This window comes from Callorhinus ursinus, unplaced genomic scaffold (genome assembly GCF_003265705.2).
Source record: "Callorhinus ursinus isolate GAN/ISIS: 27379988/994484 unplaced genomic scaffold, GSC_fseal_2.0 scaffold18, whole genome shotgun sequence".
Classification (NCBI taxonomy): domain Eukaryota; kingdom Metazoa; phylum Chordata; class Mammalia; order Carnivora; family Otariidae; genus Callorhinus; species Callorhinus ursinus.
Window position 1 is genome coordinate 5,961,393 of NW_027397080.1, and position 22,746 is coordinate 5,984,138.

The window sequence follows — 22,746 nt, forward strand, 5'->3', positions numbered from 1 at the left end:
TCCTTCCTCCCCGCGCGCTGGGTGTGGTCCCCGAGAATAAGAGGGGCGGAATTAGAGAACATCCCGCTCCGCTCCGCTAAAGCCCGGCTTCTGAGGCCCCCTCGCCGGGAGCGGGGCGTACCCTGCCGCCTGCCACTTAGTCCGGGGGACGTTCTGCTCGGCGGCTGCAGCCCGGGGTGGGGTGGGGTGGGGGGTGACTCGCTTCCATGCTCCCCCGGCCTGGGATCAGAGCTTTGTTTCCTCAAGGCTCACACTTTCCAACCGGTGATTATCCTCCCACAAAGATTTATTTCCAGAAAAATTGGCGAGTGCTACTGTTCCCACTCCTTCAGCTAAGCTTCTGTGACAGCTCCCAAGCTTCAAGTTGAATGCAGGCGTTATATGCCAAAGTCACTCATTCAACAAATACAGTTCTTATAATAACAGCTACCATTTACTGCGTGCTGACAACGTGCCAGGCCTGTGCTGAATGCTTCAGAACATTTTCTTGTAATCCTAATAGGAACGCTCTGTGGTAGGTACTATTATGGCCTCCAGTTTTCAAAATGAGGAAGCTGAATTACTTACCAAAGTCACAGAGTAACTTGGAACTTTGAAGGGAACACACGTATCTGATGAAATCCCATGAATTTAACCCCTACCATAGACCATACTACAATAACATTTGCCACAGTTTGGAGACGGTGATTCCTCTAGATAGGGAGACAGCCTGGGTTTCATTCCTGGCTTGGGCACTTTACTAGGGGTTAAATTGGCCAGGTTATCTGACTTGGCTGAACCTGGGCCTCTTTTTAATTTTATGATTTCCACTATGTTTAAAAAAAATGACTACATGACACAATATGGTACAAAAAATGTATATTTTAAATATTTACATTGAACAAAAACTGTCTCTTTCTCACACACATACAACGCAAAAACTTTAACTTTATTCAAACATACAACAAAAACTTTAGCTTTATTCAAAATTTATGCTTGAATAATATAAATGGTTATATTTGAGTGCTTCATGTATGTGAAGCCTATGGCAAATATCCTCCCTTGCCCTCATTGTAAGTAGCTCTACATTTAGCCCTAAATCTCTTTCTGAATTTAGAGACAGGAAATACCGAGACATGCATCCCAGAGGAAGGGGAAAGAGAGAAGGAAACAGGAAAGAGAAAAAAGGAAGAAAATGGGGATAATGATTTGTGGGGTTGAAATGAGAAACAAAAGCAATAACCTATATGAAACCACATTGTAAAGTGATTCTTCGTAAAGAGTGCACACATGAGTAAGTCACAACCCCGGCCCCCAAGGAACTTTTCATCTTTTTTTTTTTAAAAGATTTTATTTATTTATTTGAGAGAGAGAGCACAAGAGGGGGGAGGGTCAGAGGGAGAAGCAGACTCCCCGCTAAGCAGGGAGCCTGATGTGGGACTTGATCCCGGGACTCCAGGATCATGACCCGAGCCGAAGGCAGTCGCTTAACCAGCTGAGCCACCCAGGTGCCCGGAACTTTTCATCTTTTAAGGAGTCTAACTAAGCACATGTACTTCTAACTCCAGTGGGAGGCAGTTTAAGAGCAGTATCTATCACTTTTATTTATTCATTTATTTATACACTGAAAAAAAAAATACTGAGCTCTTCCTCTGTGCTAGGCACCATGCTACTTTGCACAAGGCACAAGGAAGAGTATGTGAGTGGACAAGTCAGACTCACTGCCCTCATGGAGCTTACAATCTATTGTGGAAACAGGTGTTGCCATCTGGGGCAGTCATCAGAAGTGCTGACTATTGGCTTCTAGCTTTTTCCTCCTCACTGATCTTGCCCAGTTTCTTATCCATGGTGGGCTCTCATCAGACACATGTCCAATGAGTACCTGGAATGCAGAATAGTCGTTTCCTGGGCTGTGATGGGTGGGGAGAACATTGAAGAGCAAACATGAGTAAACAGTAGTGGGGGTGGACTCAGTGACTAGCTGAGGTGAGAGGATCCAATAGGAGAATAGGAGATGAGGATGAAGAGAAAGAGGTTGAGCCACCCATGCCAGACAGGAGCGGTAACACCTTAATGTGAAAGCAAGGAGGAGCTGGTCAGATTACATTTTAGAAATACAACTCTTAACTGCAGGGTAGAGCATGGGCTTCGGCGGGGGGGAGGGGGGGGGGGGGGGGCAAAGAGGCAGGGGATCTGTTAGAAGACAGGTACAAAGGTAGCAAGGGTCTGAATCGAGGCTGTGACATGGGGATGCAGCAGAGATGCCATTGTTATAAAGGGCATCATAAGGAGGAAGATGACAAGGAGAAAGACAAATGGCAGGGGGATGATCTGAATATGAACCTCCAGGTTAGATCTAGTTCCCCAGGTATACACTCCCATTGAATACTATGTTTTCCTTCCTGGCAGGTATCACAGCCTAATTAAATAATTATCTGTACACTTGTCTTTTAATGTTTCTTTCCCTGTAAGTAACTTGAGGTTAGAGTCTTTGCCTCTCTGGCACAAAATTGATATTCAATAGATATTTATGGGAAAATGTGACTAACTGAAAAGGGTGAGAGGGGCCAAGGTGGCTCTGAGACTTGGAGCATGGGTGAATAGAAGGCAGCAAGAAGACTGGATCAGGGCTTGGGGGTTTTGAGCCTCAGACTTCAAAATCATCCAGCCTGGGAAGAGAAAGGAGTGCAGTGAATCATTTTGCAAGCAGAATTGCCAACAGAGAGTTGATTGATTCTCACAAAATTCCCTTCTTCATGTGTTTTGCCACTTTCGTATTTTGCCTGGATTTCAGCACATTCTAAACCTGCAGAATTGCTTTGTCTCTGAGGGTGCCACCCAAGATTCTTCCTTATCTCTCTGAGTTTCAGACACAGAAGTCTGGCAGTTCATCTGGAGCATTTCCCAGCCTGGCTCAGAGCCTGTCTGCATTTGGGCAGATCCTGTATACCCCTGCCAGAAGGAATTGATAACAGACAACAATCTCTGTGAGCCCATATTTCTTCCTCTCCTAGAATAGGGTCCCAACGCTCCAGCCCGAGTTAGGGTCTCAGGTCCAAAAATTACAAATCAACAAAAGAAATATTGGCAATATAATATAGTGGTTAAGATCTGGCTTTGATGTCACTCGGACCCGAACTTGAATCCCACTCTGCCACTTACTGTGTGATCTGGGTCTAGTCAGTTAACCTCAAAGAAGGATATTAATACCCATCTTGAATGGTTGATATGAAGATTAGGAGAGAATTTATAAAACATTTGGCTCACAGTAAATACGAATGAGAAGTAACAATTATTATTCAATGCATAGAGTCTATCGTCTGTGTTCCTGGTGAAGGCCACCAGAAAGCAAAATAAGGTCTGGATGGTTCTACCAGAGCCACTGCTGTTACTGCCCCATCACCAGAAAGTTTCCCCACAGTGTCTGCCTCTTTACATTGCTACCTTTTGATTCAAAGTCTGGGCCTGTGCCCTTGGCTGCAAGTAAGACTAGATAAATCAATTAGGAATATGAATGCTGGAGCGCCTGGGTGGCTCAGTTGGTTAAGGGGCTGCCTTCGGCTCAGGTCATGATCTTCCCTCTACCCCTCCCCCCTGCTTGTGATCTGTCTCGCGTGTGCATGCCCTTTCTCAAATAAATAAGTAAAATACTTTTTTAAAGAAAGGAATATGAATGTTTCTGGCTGTAGATAACAGGACACATGAATTTGGTGACTTTTTTCTTAAATGTATTTTTCCCAAGAAGAATGGAGGTAGGCAGTTTTACTGGCTCAGTAAAATCAGCTGATACCTCTGTTATTCAGTTAGACTTATCCTTAGAGTTGCAAGTTGGCTGTCAGCCCAAGCCATCACATCATGTTTAAGGAAAGAGGAAAAGGGAAGAGGAAGGTACAGCATCTGAAACTGGAAAGCTAGTTTTCTGAGGAACTCCACAAAGCATACCCTGCTTTCTGTCTCATAGCCAGAACCAACAGTCTACAAACATTTCAGCTTCCTGGTCCCTCAGAGGGACACTTCCAAGGTGCACATTTCACAGTGTTTCTGAGGGTCCCCAGAAGGACCAAGCTGCCCACAGCAGTAACCCACTCATTAATGAGTCCTTTACTGGCTTTTCTCCCTATCCCAAGTCATTTATCTCATGGAACCCAAACTAAAGAGAATGGGATTAGCTGGCTCTGCAACCCTAAGAAAGTAATAGCATTGTTGGCTTTGATGCTGTAAGGGGCACTCTCTGTCTGGGATGTTACCCAAATATATAAAGGGGTTGCAGATGCTGAGTGTCCAATAGGAATGATAGATGTCCACTATAATAAATCCCAGGAATGGCCCAATGTCAACATATACCCTTCTTTCTATACTTACACTTAAAAAAATGAAACAAAACTCCTCAGTAAAACAACACCTTTTATAACCTAAATTGTCATCGCCATATTCACTCCCCAACCCCCCCAAAAAAGAACTGACAAAACTCTCATCAGTTACTTCATCCAGCTCCAAGTCCAAGATATCCAAATAATATGTGTCTTCTGCTAGTTCCATAATGATGCTTCCTCAGTGTTCCTCAGCCTATGGACTGATCTTTAAAGTCAACCACCACAACATAGTACATCCTATGTATGTTGGGAGGGGAAGGAGAAGAAAATTAGGTACAATATGTAACTATTGAACTGACATGGCAAGAAACCTTTCTACAGCAATCACAAGGTCTTAGTTGATAGTTTTGACTTCATGACTTTACATATCCATTACCCATTCCATATTCTCTGTCTTCAACCAGGACTTCGGTTCATCAGCGTCACAGCGATTGGAAAAGAAAGAGGGCATGAAGGAAGCATGCTGCGGTCTTCAAGGATCTGATCAAGAAGTGGCATATATCATTTCCACTACATTGCGTGAACTAGAATATAATCACATAGCCTGTAGTTGGGGGTATGAGGTTTTTCTTCCTTTTTTTTTTTTTTTTTTTTTTTTTTAAGTTAAGCCCATCGTGGGGTTTGAACTCAGGACCCTGAGATCAAGATCTGAGCTGAGATCAAGAGTCAAGTGCTTAACCAACTGAGCCATCCAGGTGCCCCAGGGCTATGAGTTTTCTATAGGTGACTCAGACCTTCTCTCCTAAGGGATTGGAGGTCTTGCCTGTCCTGCCTGTAAAATATTCCCATAATATTCTGCACTAAACATGGTAGGAGCAGGAGGACCACCAAGGATCCCCTGAATTACATCCCTAATCCTCCCTTCCTATAGTATAGTGACAGTTCTCCTTTGCCTTGATAATAGGCGCATTCACCCGAGCCAACCATCATAATCTAAGACATGCATGTAAAGTTTAACAATAGGCTCTCCAAGCCCAGATTTGTAGCATTTGCCAATTTCTGTAGTATAAATACTCGCACCGTGGCCAGTTTTTAACTAACAATATGTCACTGAATGTAGAGTTGAGAAAAAGGCACTGTGGTATATGGAATAATGGCTCTCCAAAGATGACCACATCCTAATCTCTGGGACCTGTGAATATACTATCTTAAATGGCAAAGGGACTTGGCATATGTGATGAAATTAAGGATATTGAGATGGGGAGATTATCCAGGTAGGCCCAATGCAATCAACATGGAACCTTATCAGGAAAGGAAGTCAGCATTAGAAAGAGATGTTACAAGAAAGCAGAAATTTTAGTGATACGACCAAGGAATATAGGCAGCCTCCAGAAGCTGGAAAGGTAGGCAACCGATTTTCCTCAGAGCTTCTGGTAGGAACACACGTGTGCTAACACCTTGATTTTAGCCCCAGAAGATGCACTTCTGATTTCTGATCTTCCGAACTCTAACAGATTTGTGTGCAGCCACTAAACTTGTGGTAATTTTTTATAGCAACAGTAGGAAACTGACATAAGCACCCAGTCAACTCCTGCAAACCTGTATGAGCTGCCTCTAGAACACCAGGTTAACTTTTTTCTTTTTTATCTCTTACCTAGTGACAAGGCAAGCCCAAATTGGCAAATGGCAGCCTTAGTGTGCAGTCCAGTGGAGGTATTCTCATGTCCTCTGGTGGGAGCGTGCCTCCCTTGGGTAATAGAACTTGTGAAGAGCCATCCTCAGAATCACAGAGACATGAAGATCAACATTTAAGAGTCAGTTAGGACAGAATTGCCACTCCATATTTACCCTCTCTTCCTGCGTTCCATCTGTTTTGTTCTACGTGAAAGGCTACTGCACATTTGCTTACCGGTGCACAACTTACAGACTTCAGTCTCATAAGGTGTTGTCCTTTACTTATGGCCATGGATTGGCTACCTTTTGTGCCCATTGGTGCACCTTTCTACTCCAGCCATTGCTGTGGCTACCAGGTGTTTGCAGGTTTGACCTGACAGCCCATGGTTTCCACTGCTTTCTCCAAGTATCTTGCTTTCTGCCCCAGGGCTTATTCCATGGAATTCACCTCGTGGGTTGTCTGTGGGAACTTGCACTGTGATTTTGATACATGTGTCAACCTAAAAGTGCCAACTTGAGAGTTCAAAGGAGTTAACCAGCAATTGGGAAACCCTTGACCAATGAAGGACGGGAGCCAGTGAATAAATATTCCCTCTTCTTTCCCTGGTTGGACAATTATGAGGCACATTCTACAGTGCTGCAGAGTATCTCCAGCAGAATTGAGACCCACATGCCCAAAGCAGTGACCTTCTAGATCAGTCGTCCTTGGATTGGCTTTCCTGGTTTGCCTGTTTTACCCTGACTCCTGTTCCTTGGGATCACTCCTGAAAATAAACTGTTTGCAAGCCCTTGTCTCAGACTCTGCTTTTGGGGGAAATGAAGTCTAAAAGATTTGGTAGTAGAAGTGACCCAAGAGGGACACCTGGGTGGCTCAGTTGTTAAGCGTCTGCCTTCAGCTCGGGTCATGATCCCAGGGTCCTGGGATCGAGCCCCAAATCGGGCTCCTTGCTCAGCGGGAAGCCTGCTTCTCCCTCTACCACTCCCCTGCTTGTGTTCCAGCTCTCACTGTGTCTCTCTCTGTCAAATAAATAAATAAAATCTTAAAAAAAAAAAAAAAGAAGTGACCCAAGAAAGCAGATTCTCAGCATAGGATTCTAGAACTGGATCAGACCTCAATGAGCACCCCATTCCTGGTGATTCATGCAGTAGTGATAACCCTTGACAATGCAGCAGCCTCATAATTACTAAAATTCTCACCAGTGGCATACCATAATAAGGTGTATAAGAAAGGTGAAGCATTGACTTAAGAGACAGAGGTAACATTTGAATGGCTTGTGGCAACAGTATTACAAGGATTATGGTGTCAGCTGGCTTTAGTTAATTGCTTTTGAAGTCTGTGGAAAAAAGTTAACAGGTTAGCTAGCAACATAAATATCTATAACTATATATCTATATATTTCATATATCTATATATTTCAACCCTGGCTTGAGTGTTACGCTGAACTGAACTTACTCACTTCTTCATCAGTCATTTCTTTCTGTCCCTTTCCCTAACTTCTCTGCTGCATGTGACAGTTCCTAAAAGTTCATTCTTAGGTTCTCTATTCCTTATTCTTTCCACTGATGAATTACCCTTGTCTCATGTCTTTAGTTATTATTTAGTTTCATTTCAGTGTCTCTCTGGTGTGTCTGCCATCCTTTTATTTAGCTTTAGATTCTTGAACATCTTGCTTCAAATGTGCTAAATGACATTGGACAGTGTGTCAGTAAATCGCCACAAGATGGCAGCCTTGCTAATTTTGGCTTCAAGTTGGAGGGAGTAGGAGTGACTTCTAAAAAGACTTTAATCTTATTTATTTAACATTTGTTGAAAGCCTGCTCAATACCTGGTCTTTTAATATATTAGTATTGGGTTTTAAAAAAAATTCATGAAAGTTAAGTATAATCCCCTTTGCAGATGAGAAAACTGAGTTGAAAATTGTTAACTTGCCCAAAGTCAGGACCTAGATTTGAAACCAGTTTTCTGACTCCACCCCCATTCTCTTTCCATTACGTAAGTGAATCTCAAGCTGCAACAGTATTATTTAGGGGTTTTTGTTTTCGTTTTAATTACAAGTTACCGAAAACCAACTTGAGCCAGTTTAACAACAACACAATAAAGCTTTTGGGAATGCTTCATGGAAGCCTAAAAGGAAACAATGTCTTGGCTTTAAAAGAGAGAATAGAGCTAGGAATTGGAAAGCCTTCAAGAGTTAGGGGAGGAAGGACAGAAAAATGGGGGAGGAGAAGAGAAAGGGAAAGCTGGGGTGGCCTAAGAGATTAAACTCTGCCCGGTTCCTCATTCAACTAGATTCAAAAATGGACTCAAAATCCATTTTTAATGCATTTTACATATTGGGGCCCCCATGTCAGGTTCTGTTTGAAAAATAAGGATTATAGGGGCGCCTGGGTGGCTCAGTCATTAAGTGTCTGCCTTCAGCTCAGGTCATGGTCCCAGGGTCCTGGGATCGAGCCCCGCATCGGGCTCCCTGCTCGGCGTGGAGCCTGCTTCTCCCTCTCCCACTCCCCCTGCTTGTCTTCCCTCTCTCACTGTGTCTCTCTCTGTCAAATAAATAAAATCTTTATAAAAAAGAAAGAAAAAGAAGGTTTGGATATATTAGTACTTTTAAACCATTGGTGTAATGTATGAAGCCATTCCCATATTACTGGACATTTAGGGCTGTTGAGGTTTTCCTCATTTTTCACTCTAGTAAGTAAAATTGTGATGCATATTCTTTCATATTGTACTAGACAGTGCATGAAGCCATCTAGTACTTCTATTTCTCCTGGCCCTTACAACTTCCCTTAAGGGAGGAAAGGGGTGAGGAGTGTAGCCTTAGGCAATTCTAGCTTGTGCCCAAAGGCCAGTGCTACTTGGGCCTTCCCTGATGGTCAGCCAGTCCAGAAATACTTAGCGCGCATCTAACTACATGCCAGGTACAACTGAGCACTGTGGACACAGTGGTGAATAAAATAGGTACAGCCTGTCATCATGGAGCCTAGTAGGGAAGACGGACATGAAACAGTCCACTAAATAATTACAAGAATCAGAAGCAAAGTGCTGTGTCAGAGAAGTTCAGAAGGTTAAGGAAATACACAACACAGTGAGATGACCTAATCTCGCAGGGAGAGGGGGGATTAGGGCAGGCTGCCCTGAGGAAATGTTATTTAATCTGAGACTTGTGAGATCGAGCCCCATGTCCAGCTCCACACTGAGGGTGGAGCCTGCTTAAGATTCTCTCTCCTTCTGCCCTTCCCTGCTCGCACATGTGCACTTTCTCTCAAAAAAAAAAAAAAAAAAAGAAAATGAAAGGTACACAACAGAGCCAATATGAAATCCTACATGCATATGTTGATTAGAGTTTAGTCCAACTGCCTGAGACTCATTCTTGTTCACTGTGGTTTTTGGCTCCAGTGTCTGGGCTCTTGATTCCACCCTCTGAATCATCCTTTCTTTCTCATAAGAAAATTCAGTTAGCAACTGGGTAGCCTCAAGGCCCTTCCAGCCCTCTGCCATGCAGTTCCAAAGCCAATGCCGATGTTTTAGGCTTTTGTTATGGCAACATCCATACCAAACTGTTTCATTATTGCTACATAGTGAATCACTCCCCAAATTTAGAAGCTGTATAAATTTGAGGCCTCTCAGAAGCAGATGCCAAGGATGGAATCAGAAGTCCAAGGAGGCGATGCCTGTGACAGATAAAGATGAGAGGAAGTAGGAGTAGACAGGGAGAATCTTCAGACCATGATGTGGGACCTACACCTGTAACAGAAAGATTGGGTAGAAAATGCTTCAAAGTTGCATTTTCTGAAGTGGGCAGGGAAGCTCTGAAGGAGACTTGGCCAGGCTAATTTCCCATTACAGCCCCACATGAGGGAGAAATAGCCCAGCTTCAGTATGCCCACGGGGCTTAGTCATCAGCAGGGACTAATCTAGGGAGAATGTGCCTTGGCATGAATGCCGTGGCAAATCCCAACAGTATGACAGTTGGCAGATGTCAGCTACCTAAGCTCTTCACAGCAGTTGTTTTCTAAAAGGTATATCTAAGAGCTCATGCACACAATCCGTCCCTTGCACTGCTCAGGATCCAATCTTCCACACATCTTTGGAAAGCTGCTCCTCCTTCCAGGCCTCTCTTATTGAAGGAAAACTTAGAAGAGGGAGGTTAATGGTATGAACGATAGCTCCCATCGCTGCAGATGGTTGAATTGTCTTTTTTTTTAATTAATTTAGAAACTCTTATTGTATATTACAGGTATTAATCCCTTTTCAATTCCATATATTGCAAACATTTTTTCCAATTCATCCTTTTTTTTTAAAGATTTTATTTATTTATTTGAGAGAGAGAATGAGAGAGAGAGCATGAGAGGGGAGAGGGTCAGAGGGAGAAGCAGACTCCCCGCTGAGCAGGGAGCCCGATGCGGGACTCTATCCCGGGACTCCAGGATCATGACCTGAGCCGAAGGCAGTCGCTTAACCAACTGAGCCACCCAGGCACCCTCCAATTCATCCTTTGACTTTGTTATCTTTTCCCTTATTAAAAAAAAAATGGATTTTTCTGAGGTCAAATAAACCTAACTTTTCCTTGATCTTCTGAGCTTTTCTCTTTTTTAAAAGGTCTTTCTAAATCTTAAATTATATGTTTAGACTCCAAAATATTTTCTTAAAATTTTTTTTTAACCTTTAAACTTTAATGCACCCAGAATTTATTTCTGAATGTAGTGAGTTTGGGAGTCCAATCTTTCTTTCTGGTGGTTGGCTAATTATGCCAGTGTCATTTATTAAATTTACTAAATAAACCACACATTCCTCACTGAATTAAAATACCATTTTGTCATTCCTAAAATCTTCATGTACACATGTCTGAACTCAGTCTATTTTTATGCTAACATTTACTTTTTCATAATCAGTATTTTATTACTTTTTTGATGATCAGAACACAGACACTATGAACAATTTGTACATAATTCTAAGTATTGAAAATCTCTCAAAGTTACATGGCTGTAATAATTTTTTTATGGCTGTAATAACTTTCTGAACAACTTTGCAATGTTCTAGCTTAAAAATTGCAATCGATTTGTTCATAAAAAGGGAATATTAAATACCAGTATCTTAAAATACTGATGAACTATTAGGTGTAAAACTCCACAAATTTATAGTTAAAATCAAGCATAATGCCTATACCATAAAATCTTCAGTACTTCATATTCCAGTAACAAAGAATGAAAAAACTAGATCATACCATGCAAAAGATGTCACAGATGGCATACAATTATGACAGGGATCCAAGACTAAGAAACATTAGTTTTGTCTTGTTTTAAGGTTTGATTTAATATATTTTTATTTAGAAAACTTTACCCAATATTAGAGTATATATTTTCATCAAGCATTTCCATGGAGCTTTTCAATTAGCAATAATCGCGCCTCGGATAAACCTCATTGGCTACGATACTGCCACTGCGCAAAGCTTCCATGGAGCTTTTGTAAATATTGTCCATACTCTGAACCATGCTCTACCTTTGTTGAAAACAAGTCTCAAATACCAAAGAATCAGTATTTTATTTACCACATTGTTTGTCTACCTCATAATTGGAGGACAATAATAGCAACACCTTAAAATATTCTGTATGTTTGGAAATATTAAAACATACTGCTAAACTGATCAAATAAGACAGCATATAGGAAATCAGAAAATACTTAGAACTGACTTAAAAAATACAATATATTGGATGCCTGGGTGACTCAGTTGGTTATATGTCTGCCTTCGGCTCAGGTAATGATCCCAGGGTCCTGGGATCGAGTCCTGCATCGGACTCCCTGTTCAGTGGGGAGTCTGCTTCTCCCTCTGCCCCTCCCGCATGCTTGTGATCTCTTTCTCTCTCACACACACTCTCTCAAATCAATCAATAAATAAAATCTTTTTAAAAAATACGACATATTGGCTTCCGGTCCGGCTCTGGCGTTTCGGCTGAGGGTCACATTGAGCTGCGAGGTGCTGCTGTGGTGTGTTTAGAATCAGCACCATGGCAGAAGACATCAAGACCAAAATCAAGAACTACCAGACCGCCCCTTTTGACAGCCGCTTCCCCAACCAGAACCAGACCAGGAACTGCTGGCAGAACTACCTGGACTTCCACCGCTGTGAGAAGGCAATGACTGCTAAAGGGGGTGATGTCTCTGTGCGCGAATGGTACCGTCGTGTGTACAAGTCCCTCTGCCCCATATCCTGGGTATCAGCCTGGGACGACCGGCAGGCAGAAGGCACATTTCCTGGGAAGATCTGAACTGGCTTCACCCACCTCTCCTCTGTCCTCCCTCCTTCTCCCAGGGAGGTGAAGGGGGACCTGGGTGCATGGTGATCCCCACCCTGGGATTCTGAATCATGGCTTAACTAATAATAAATACTCGTTGGAAAAGTGTAAAAAAAAAAAAAAAACACGACATATTAGGGGTCTGGGTGGCTCAGTTGTTAAGCATCTGCCTTCGGCTCAGGTCATGGTCCCAGGGTCCTGGGATCGAGCCCTGCATCGGGCTTCCTGCTCATGGGAAGCCTGCTTCTCCCTCTCCCACTCCCCCTGCTTGTGTTTCCTCTCTCACTGTGTCTCTCTCTGTCAAATAAATAAATAAAATCTTTAAAAAAATACGATATATTAAAACTTGTGGAATGTGTTTAATGCATAGCCTTGAGTGTTCATATTAGAAGATAAACCAATTACTTAAAAAGCTGAGCGTTGGGGTTCTTGGCTGGCTCAGTTCGTAGAACACACAACTGACTCTTGATCTTGGGGTGGTGTGTAGAGATTGGTTAAAAATAAAATCTTTAAAAAAATTTTTTAAATAAATAAAAAGCTAAGTGTTAAATTCAAGAAGTTAGAGAACAACAGAACTGATCCAAACAAATAGAAGTAATGAGATATAAAAATAAGAGGAGAAACTAAATAAATAGAAAACAAATACATGTGATTTAAAAAAGATTGGCAGGACACCTGGGTGGCTCAGTCGTTAAGCGTCTGCCTTCAGCTCAGGTCATGATCCCAGGTTCCTGGGATTGAGTCCCACATCGGGCTCCTTGCTCAGCTGGGAGTCTGCTTCTCCCTCTTCCCCTCCCCCAGCTTGTACTTGTGCTTGTTCTCTCTCTCTCAAAAATAAATAAATAAAATCTTTAAAAAATAAAAAAATAAAAAAAGATTGGCATAGGCAAAAGCTGATTCTTTGAGAAAAGTCATAAAAGAGACAAAACTCTAGTGAAATGATGAAGAAAAGGCACAAAAAATTTTGAAGTAAGAAAGAGGACATACTACAGATACAACAGACTGATGGAGTAACATATTTAAAAACTATTTACCAAAACAAAACAAAACAACAACAACAAAAAACTATTTACCACAGCTCACCCTCTAGCCAACATACCTCACATCCATCGAATATGCAAAATACATTCAACCTCCTGCCAGGACATTCTCATCACATTATGGTGTCAGCTCAATGTACGAGACCTCATCCTCTAAATGAGGTCGAGTTGTAGATGAGACTCTTCAGATGTGGTTCCTCTTGATCTGGAGTTATGTGAAATGAATAAATCAAGTTGTCTGCAACACAAACACAGTACACATTGGTGTTATGGGGTTAGGATAATGCAAAAAACATTTAAAGAGGTGGGGAGGGATAGGAAAAAGTGTTTCTTAGCAATCTGAAACCCATGCAATTCTGAAATCCCCAAACCCCATGAATATGTTTCTATTTACTTGATTGTGATGCAGTCCTGCTTCCTGGGAATGATTCTTTGTGGCTCTGAGCTGCTTTGTGGATTCGTGATTCTTCACTTTGAGTCATCCTTCCTTTCTTTTTTTTTTTTTTTAAAGACTTTATTCATTTGAGAGAGAGAGGGAGAGAGCATAAGCAGGGGGGAGGGGCAGAGGGAGAGGGAGAAAGAGACTCCCTGCTGAGCAGGGAGCCTGATGCAGGCTCATCCCAGGATCCTGGGATCATGACCTGAGCCAAAGGCAGTTGCTTCACCCACTGAGTCATCCAGGCGCCCCTCATTGTTCCTTTCTCATAAGAAGTGGCTCATATTACACTGGGTGATGTATGGAATTGTTGAGTCACTATATTGCACACCTGAAATTAATATAACACTGTAGGCTAACTATACTGGAATTAAATTTTTAAAAAGGAAATGGCTCATATTTGCTGCTGTGTAGACTTCACAGACTGCTTATTACGTATAGAAAGTTGGGGGTTTCCAGGGCTCTTTTCATTTTGAACTGTCCTTTTCACTTGAAGCTGGTGGTGTTTCCACAACGTAGTTCTCTTACATTTTATGTTTTTGTGAAACCCCTTTCTGCCTTGGTCTGAGATTCAGTATACTAAAGGAAAAACACCCTAAAGATTCTTTTTGTTAAAGGTTTATTTTATTTATTTTAGAGAGAGAGCTCACATGCACTCTGGGGGAGGGGCAGAGGGAGAGAATCTCAAGCAGACTTCTTGCTGAGCCCAGGCCTGTCATGGAGCTCAGTCCCACAGCTTGGAGATCATGACCTGGGCCAAAATCAAGAGTCGGACTCTCACCAACTGAACCACCCAGGTGCCCCAACACCCTTAAGATTCTTTTTATTTATTTATTTATTTATTTGAGAGAGAGAGAATGAGAGATAGAGAGCACGAGAGGGAAGAGGGTCAGAGGGAGAAGCAGACTCCCTGCCTAGCAGGGAGCCCGATGCGGGACTCGATCCTGGGACTCCAGGATCATGACCTGAGCCGAAGGCAGTCGCCTAACCAACTGAGCCACCCAGGTGCCCCACCCTTAAGATTCTTAAAAATTCTCTTGTCTAGTAAGAAAAAGAGTAAGAGGGATTTTATTTATTTTTTAAAAAAATATTTATTTAAGTAATTTCTACACCTAATGGACTCAAACTCACAACTTTAAGACCAAGAATTGTGCACTCCTCCGACTGAGCCAGCCAGGAGCCCTAGTAAGAGGTATTTTAACATTCTTAGAGGCCACTTCATTTACTTGAGAGGATCTATGAAACGTGCACTTAAAACTTCCTAAAATCTTAACAAAAATTCTTAAAACTGCACTCTCGACTCTATCTTTATCTTAAGAGTATTCTTCCTTTGAGAAACTTTTGATGGCTAGAAAGGCTGTCCTGAGCCCCTCGCATACCCTCTAAATTCTTTGAAGCTAAACAGTTCCCTTTTTAGCTTATCTCTCTCTTCCTGTATCTTATCATAGACAGCTAAAAGAAACCAGTTGGCACTTAGAACATTCTGCCTAGAGATCTCCTTAGCCAAATTCACCCATACATTAACTGTACTTTTTATTTTGTGTTTTATAACAGATGACATTCTTATTTATTTATTTATTTATTCTGGAGCGAGTGAGTGAGCACATGGGGGGTGGGGGGATGGAGGGGAAGAGGGAGAGGGAGAGAGAGATTCTCAGATCCCAGGCAGGCTCCATGCTCAGCAGTGGAACCTGATGTGGGGCTCAATCTCATGACCCTGAGATCATGACCTGAGCTGAAACTGAGTCAGACACTCCACCCAGGAACCCCCAAGTGACATTTTTCTGAATGTTTTACTACTGCATTACAGGAGTTGCCTTTCTCCCGCCTCCAATGACAATTTCCTTTCTTGCCTTCAAATCATCACTAATAGTCTCCTTGAGGCCCTGCCAGCTTCCAACCACTACTGGTCCCTAGCCATTGCCACATGGTTTAGGTTTTTGTCACAGCAGCATAATACTTCTAGTATCAATTTCTGTTCTAGTTATCTATTAGCTCATAAGAAACCACACCAAAACTTATTAATTAAAACAATAACTTATTATCCCTTATGCTTTGGTGGGTTGATTGAGCTCAGTTGGGCAGTCCTCATTTGGGGTGTCTCATATGATTACCCTCAGATGGTAGGTGGGACTGGAGCCATCTGAAGCCTTGACTGGGCTAGATATCCAAGCTGACTCATTCACATAACTGGAAGTGGATGCTGGCTTTCTGCTGGGAGCTTAGTTGGGTCTGTCAATCAAAGTGCCTACAGGTAGCCCATACACAGGGTTTGGGATTCTCACACTATGATGTCTGGGTTCTGAGAGGGACTATCTTAAGAAAAAACATTCTAAGATTCCAGATGAAAGCTACAGTGTTTCTTAAGATCAGAGGAAGTCCCAGAACAGTACTTCCTCTGCATTCTACTGATTAAGCAAGTCAGCATTCTGTTGATTAAGTGAGTCATTAAGTCCATTCCAGGTTCAAGGGGAGGGATAATGCCAGAGAGGCAATGAATCATGTTCATCCCTGGAGACTATCTACAGAATCAACTTTTGTAACCTAAGGGCAGGGAGAAAAATTTTTTAACTCTGAAAAGTGTAACTTGAATGGATTAGATTATATTAAAATAAAAACCTTTGGTTTAGTGAAGGACTGTGTGGGCAAAGTGAAAAGACAGATGACAAAATGAGAAAAGATACTTTCGATGTCTAATGCCAGTAAGAGATTTTTATCCAGAGCAGAGTTCAGCAAACTCTTTCCATAAACAATCAAGCAGTGAATATTTTAGGCTGGTTTTGTGATCCATTTGTTTTCTGACACAACTTTTCAACTCTACTGTTGTAGCTGGAAAGTGGCCACAGGCGGAAAGTGAATGGGTGTGACTCTGTTCTAATAAAATTTTATTTACCAAAACTGGAAGTGGGCCACATTGGGTCTATGAGCCGTAGTTTGCTGATCCCTGATCTAGAAAAGACAACGAACTCCTGTATATCAACAAGAAAAATACAGCAACTCCAATTTTAAAAATAGAAAGGGATATAAGTAGGCAATACACAGCAGAGGAAAATCAGAAGGGTAATAAGCATGTGAAGAGGGCACCTGGGTGGCTCAGATGGTTAAGCGTCTGCCTTTGGCTCAGGTCATGATCCCAGGATCCTGGGATCGAGTCCCGCATCGGGCTCCCTGCTCCTTGGGAGCCTGCTTCTCCCTCTGCTTCTCTCTCTCTCTCTCTGTCTCTCATGAATAAATAAATAAAATCTTTAAAAAAAAATAAGCATGTGAAGAGATATTTAAACTAAATTATAATCAGAGAAGTATAAATTAACAATGAGATATTGCTTTACATCTAATCAGACAGCAAAAATTAGGGAGATAATGGTGAGCTTTGTTGAGGAAATAGGGACTCTTCATGATGGGAATAAAGACAGGTGCAGGGGCGCCTGGGTGGCTCAGTCTGTCAAATAAATAAATAAAATCTTAAAAAGAATAAAAGACAGGTGGGGCGCCTGGGTGGCTCAGTCGTTAAGCGTCTGCCTTCGGCTCAGGTCATGATCCCAGGGTCCTGGGATCGAGCCCAGCATCGGGCTCCCTGCTCCGCGGGAAGTCTGCTTCTCCCTCTCCCACTCCCCCTGCTTGTGTTCCTGCTCTCACTATCTCTCTCTGTCAAATAAATTAAAAAAAAAATCTTAAAAAAAAAAAAGACAGGTGCAACTATTCTAGAGTACAATATGGTGGCACATAGTTTAATATAGTGTATACCTAATGACCCAGCAAATCTGCTCCCAAGTCTGTATCTCAATGAAATTCCCACTCAAGTCCTTAAGGGGTCATGAACTAGAATGTTCATTGCAGCATTACTTGTGGTGCAGAGGAGTGGAAACCATCTGAATTTCTGTCATCTGAAGAGTAAATACATAAAATGTAGTGAATGTACACCAAAGAGTACTATATAGCAGTTGGGAGCAATGGATTGGATATACAGTGCTGGTTTTAACAAGTCAGAATAAGTTATAAACACAAACCACTTATGCAAATGTAAAATATATGGGCACAAAACAATATCTGTTTTGCAAGATCACAAACACGAAGCTATATATCAAACACAAACAAAAATTACAGTGGTTGTCTATGGAGTAGGAAAGGAAGTGATTATGGAATGAAAGGGAATATATATAGAGAGAACACTGCATGCACCAATGATAATAATGTGCCATGAAATGAGGGAAATGATTAATTGCATCTGAGGTTAAAATAAAAATAACAGATAATATAAAATGCCAGAGTGTCAGTTTTTCTTTTGAAGGAGGAAAGAAGGCAACTCCATAGGAAGATGAACCTCAATAAGAACTGTGAACGTCCCCATTCAGTTCTTTTTACTTGGGATTAGCCACACACAGGCTAGCATGTGAAAGAGTGTGCTGGGTAGCCAGCATGAAAAACATCTGACCAATAGTGTGCAATGTCTGTTTGAGGTTACCAAGGTTTGAATTTGTGTATTCCAAATTCTGAATGTGTATTGATGATAGTGAAAGAAGTGTAGGTTATATCTGAATCTGCCTACCCACGCATAGTATCCAATATGCATAGTATGATTCCATTTTCATTTAAAAATACCATTATAGGGATGCCTGGTTGGCTCAGTCAGTAGAGCACGCACTCTTGATCTTGGGGTTGTAAGTTGAGCCCCACATTGGATGCAGAGATTATTTTAAAAAATAAAATCATAAAAAAATGTACTATTATATATTAATACATATATACATACAAAAGAAGTTGGAGGACTTTGCTCTAAACTGTTGACAGAGGTACCCATGGGGTGGGTGTGTCAGAGATTGGTCAATAATTCATCAAATCTCTTTCCTCTTCCTTGTAGACACCCATTAGCTTATATCTCTCAGCCACCCTTGCAGATAGGAATGGCCATGTGCCTGAGATCTGGCCAATAGAATTGACAATTCTCCATGCTCTTTCTCCTTCTATGGCTACTTTGGAAGGTCTGTGTTCAATATGAAGACACAAGATGAAAGGAGCCTGGGCCCCTGAATCATTGTTTAGAAGAGAGCAGTTTAATGATCAGAAGGAAAAAATATTTTTTATTTTATGAGGCATCTGAGATCTCAGGGTTTGTTAAACTGCTAGTATACATTAACTCATACAGCAGTATTTAGAAATCTTTAACTCTCTATATTATACATTGAGGTATTGTTTGCATTTTGTAGAACATTCTTTTTTATTTTTTTCTTTTCTTTCTTTTTTTTTAACCAGTAAAAATGGATTTATTTGGGAATAGCAGAGAATTAGAATCCAGGACAAGCAAGCTACAGCAAAAATCATAGGCAACTTCTTATATTGCATTCATAATTAGCCTTCTAGCCAATATGTATTTTTTAAATTAATGTTTCATAATTTATAATCAACTCCTTTTCCTTGTTCTCTAATTCCTTCTCTCTCTCTTTTTTAAAAGATTTTATTTATTGGGGGCGCCTGGGTGGCTCAGTCGGTTAAGCGACTGCCTTCGGCTCAGGTCATGATCCTGGAGTCCCGGGATCGAGTCCCACATCGGGCTCCCTGCTCAGCAGGGAGTCCGCCTCTCCCTCTGACCCTCTTCCCTCTCGTGCTCTCTATCTCTCATTCTCTCTCTTTCAAATAAATAAATAAAAGCTTTAAAAAAAAAGTTGAAAAAAAAATAAAAGATTTTATTTATTTATTTGGCAGAGAGAGACACAGTGAGAGAGGGAACACAAGCAGGGGGAATGGGAGAGGGAGAGGAAGGCTTCCCGCCGAGCAGGGAGCCCGATGCGGGGCTCGATCCCAGGACCCTGGGATCACGACCTGAGGCAAAGGCAGACGCTTAACAACTGAGCCACCCAGGCGCGCCTCTGAGTAGTTCCTTCTATAACATTTTTGTAGTAAATGCAAAGTTGAATGGTGTTACCAGATGGCTGATTGTCCAAGGTGTGGAAGTATAGAAGTCAGCTTGCTATCCTTTCTGGTTTTCTTTCTTTTTTTAAAAAAAAGATTTATTTATTTATATGAGAGAGAGCGAGAGAGAGCGCACGTGCATGGGGGGAGGGGCAGAACGAGAAGGTGAGAGAATCCCAAGCCCACTCCTTACCGAGCACAGAGCCTGATGCAGGGCTAGATCCCACGACCCTGAGATCACAACCTGAACCGAAACCAATAGTCAGATGCCACCCAGGTGCCCCTCTTTTTTGTTTTCTTAACTAAGATATAATTCACACACTATAAAATTCACCCTTCTAAGTATACAAAATTCACTAGTTTTTAATGTATTTATCAGGCCTTGCAACCATCACCACAGATCCAGAACATTTCCATCACCTCAAAAAGAAGCCCCATGCCCTTTAGCAGTCATCATTCCCCATGGCCCCCACCCAGCCATCTGACAACCACTGATCTACTTTCTGTCTCTATGGATTTTCCCATTCTGTACGTTTCATATAAACGGAATCTATAATATGTGGCCTTTTGTATCTGGCTTCTTTCACTAAGCACAATATTTTCAAGGTCTATCTATGTTGCATCATATATCACTACTTTACTCATTTTATGTGTGAATACTATTTCATTTATGGATATACCATACTTTGTTTACTTATTCATCAGTTGATGGACATCTGAGTTGTTTCCACTTTCTGACTTTTATGAATAGTGATGCTATGTACAAGTTTTTATATGAACATATGTTTTTTCAATTTCCTGGGGTATATACCTGGGAGTAAAATTTCTGGGTCATATGGCAACTCTACGTGTAACTTTTTGAGCAACTGCTAAACTGCTTTCAGCAGTAGCTGTATCATTTTGTATTCCCACCAACAATGTATCAGGGTTCCAATTTCTCAACATTCTCTCTAACGCTTGTTATTGTCTGTCTTTGGTTATGGCAATCCTAGTGGGTATGAAGTGGTATTTCATTGTGGCTTCAATTTTCATTTCCCTAATGATTAGTTTCTTTCTATTTTAATGTGTGTGTGTGTGTGTGTGTGGTGGTGATGTGAAATTACTTTGCTATAGTGATAAGGTATTTGTGGATTATATGTTAAAGAAAACATAAAACATAGAGAGTTGGTTCTATTCTCTCCCATGTTTTTCATTCATCTCTTCTCCCCCACAACAAACAAAAAGACAATCAATTCAGTTTAACTTCTTTATGTAGCAAGGTGGCTAGGTGGGATACAGTTTGGGAGTCAGTGCTTCTCATGAGTGAAATTCATTAATACCCTTCTCTCCACCTCCACATATCTATTTAAAGCTTAGTCAGCTCAGGCTGCCTTGACAAAATACCATAGACGGGTGGCTTGAAAAACAGAAATTAATTTTCTCACAGTTCTGGAGGCTGAAACGTCTTAAGTTGAAGGTGCCAACTGATTCGGTTTCCGTTGAGACTCTCTTCTTGGCTTGCAGACAGCCACCTTCTTGCTATGTCCTCACATGGCCTTTCCTCAGTGCATGCTCTTCGGGAGGGAGAGGGGGAGAAAGAGAGAGAGAGATGATGCGAGTACTCTGGTGTCTCTTCTTATAAGGACCCTAATCCTAACAGGTCAGGAAAGCCATCCCCCTGAACTCATTTAACCTTAATTACTTCCTTAAATGCTCTTTCTCCCAAATACAGCCACCCTGGGGGTTTAGGGCTTCAACATATGAATGGGGAGCAGGGAACACAAATATTCAGTATATCCATTGATTTCTTAAAACCTCCTGAGAAACAGTGTTGATTTCTGTCCACTATTTGATTCAGACACATCTGAATGCCATCTGATGGATTGGTATGGCCCTGACTGACTGCAGGGAAGCTCAACTGTGCACTTGAGGAAAAATTCGAGAAGGGGGCTGCATGAGGCTGGCACAAAAAGCCAAATCCAGCAACAGAGACCACAAGAGGGGAGTACCAGGTCACTGCACTGTGCTACACCAAGGGCGCCATTCATTTCATAATCTATGTGAGTGGCACTCCCTGGAGTTTCTTGGTAGTGCAAAACCTATAAGGCCGTACCCTAGGTAGTGGTTCTGAATATGATGTATCTGTAACTACTGGTACCCTTCCAGGAACCATTCCCCTCCAGATATTATGGAGGTAGTCTGGGGAGAAAATTGCTTTATGCATGTGTTGAAAAAGCTAGATCACTAAATATCATCTCAGGTGGGGGTTCTTTTTGCTATCTGTGGTACTCTTTCTGAGTTTAGAGTCCTTTTGCCATGGGTCCCTCCCAATTGAGCTTAATGCTAAGGGATTAACTACTAACTAAAGTCCTTTGTCTATAAGCAATGGAGACTAACTCTGGTTAACTTAAGGGGGAACGTATAGGAACTTATTGAAAGAAAATGTGAAAATTCACAAAATCAAAAGACTGTCTGGGGAACCAGGTATTAAGATATTCAGAAATCAGGGCAGTTCTGGATAGTTAGTTAATAGAAAGCCTATTGAGGATGCTGCCCCAGAATGAATCAGCTCTAAGAGTTTTCTGTTCTTCCTGTCTCCCAGTAAAATATTCTTCCAGAGAAAGCACTTCCCAGTGGCCTAGTTGGGATTTGATGCCATCCTCTGACTAGGGAAGGAAAGAGAACCATGACTGACAGCCCACCAAGCCAGCAAGCAGTGGGGGAGGAGACACTCTCCAAAAGAAGGAGCTAGAATGCTGATAGAGAAAAACAACAGATGTCCTTGCATTCCAACCACGGGTTGCCAAGCAACGTCCTCCCACTTTTTTTCATACCATACACAACTTTTTAAATGCCTCTGCCTGACATAATATAATTATCTCACATGCAAGCAAAAAAACCCCACACTCAACTCCTTCCAAAAGGATACAACCCATGTCCAGTTATGGCATCCATTCCTTCCCTGCTTCTATCAAGATCCCCTTCCATGCTTTGAAACTTGTGGACAAAATGACATATTTAAACATTGCCAACGAACACCGTACACAAGTCCAGGGGAAGGGAATAGGGAAGAGAAGGAGAAGAGAAGGAGAAGAGAAGGAGAAGAGAAGGAGAAGAGAAGGAGAAG

General features: G+C 41.8%; 1 protein-coding gene, 1 long non-coding RNA gene and 1 pseudogene across 2 annotated transcripts; 1 reads left to right on the forward strand and 2 right to left on the reverse strand.

Annotated features, from left to right (window-relative positions):
- Window positions 1-2,173: 2,173 nt before the first annotated feature.
- LOC141374414 (uncharacterized) lies at window positions 2,174-21,190 on the reverse strand. Its single transcript, XR_012381278.1, has 3 exons — window positions 21,065-21,190; window positions 13,357-13,535; window positions 2,174-2,648 (listed from the first exon to the last, which is right to left on the reverse strand). It is a non-coding gene; the product is annotated as an uncharacterized lncRNA (long non-coding RNA).
- LOC112812405 (U4 spliceosomal RNA) lies at window positions 11,289-11,415 on the reverse strand (annotated as a pseudogene).
- Window positions 11,871-12,384, forward strand: LOC112811918 (cytochrome c oxidase subunit 6B1-like). The gene has a single exon (XM_025856415.2). The coding sequence runs from the start codon at window positions 11,970-11,972 to the stop codon at window positions 12,228-12,230; it is 261 nt and encodes an 86-aa protein (XP_025712200.1). The 5' UTR covers window positions 11,871-11,969; the 3' UTR covers window positions 12,231-12,384.
- Window positions 21,191-22,746: the final 1,556 nt, after the last annotated feature.

What these genes read in the sequence shown, in the direction of transcription:
- LOC112811918 (XM_025856415.2), top strand. Translation starts at nt 11,970, where the DNA reads ATGGCAGAAGACATCAAGACCAAAATCAAGAACTACCAGACCGCCCCT.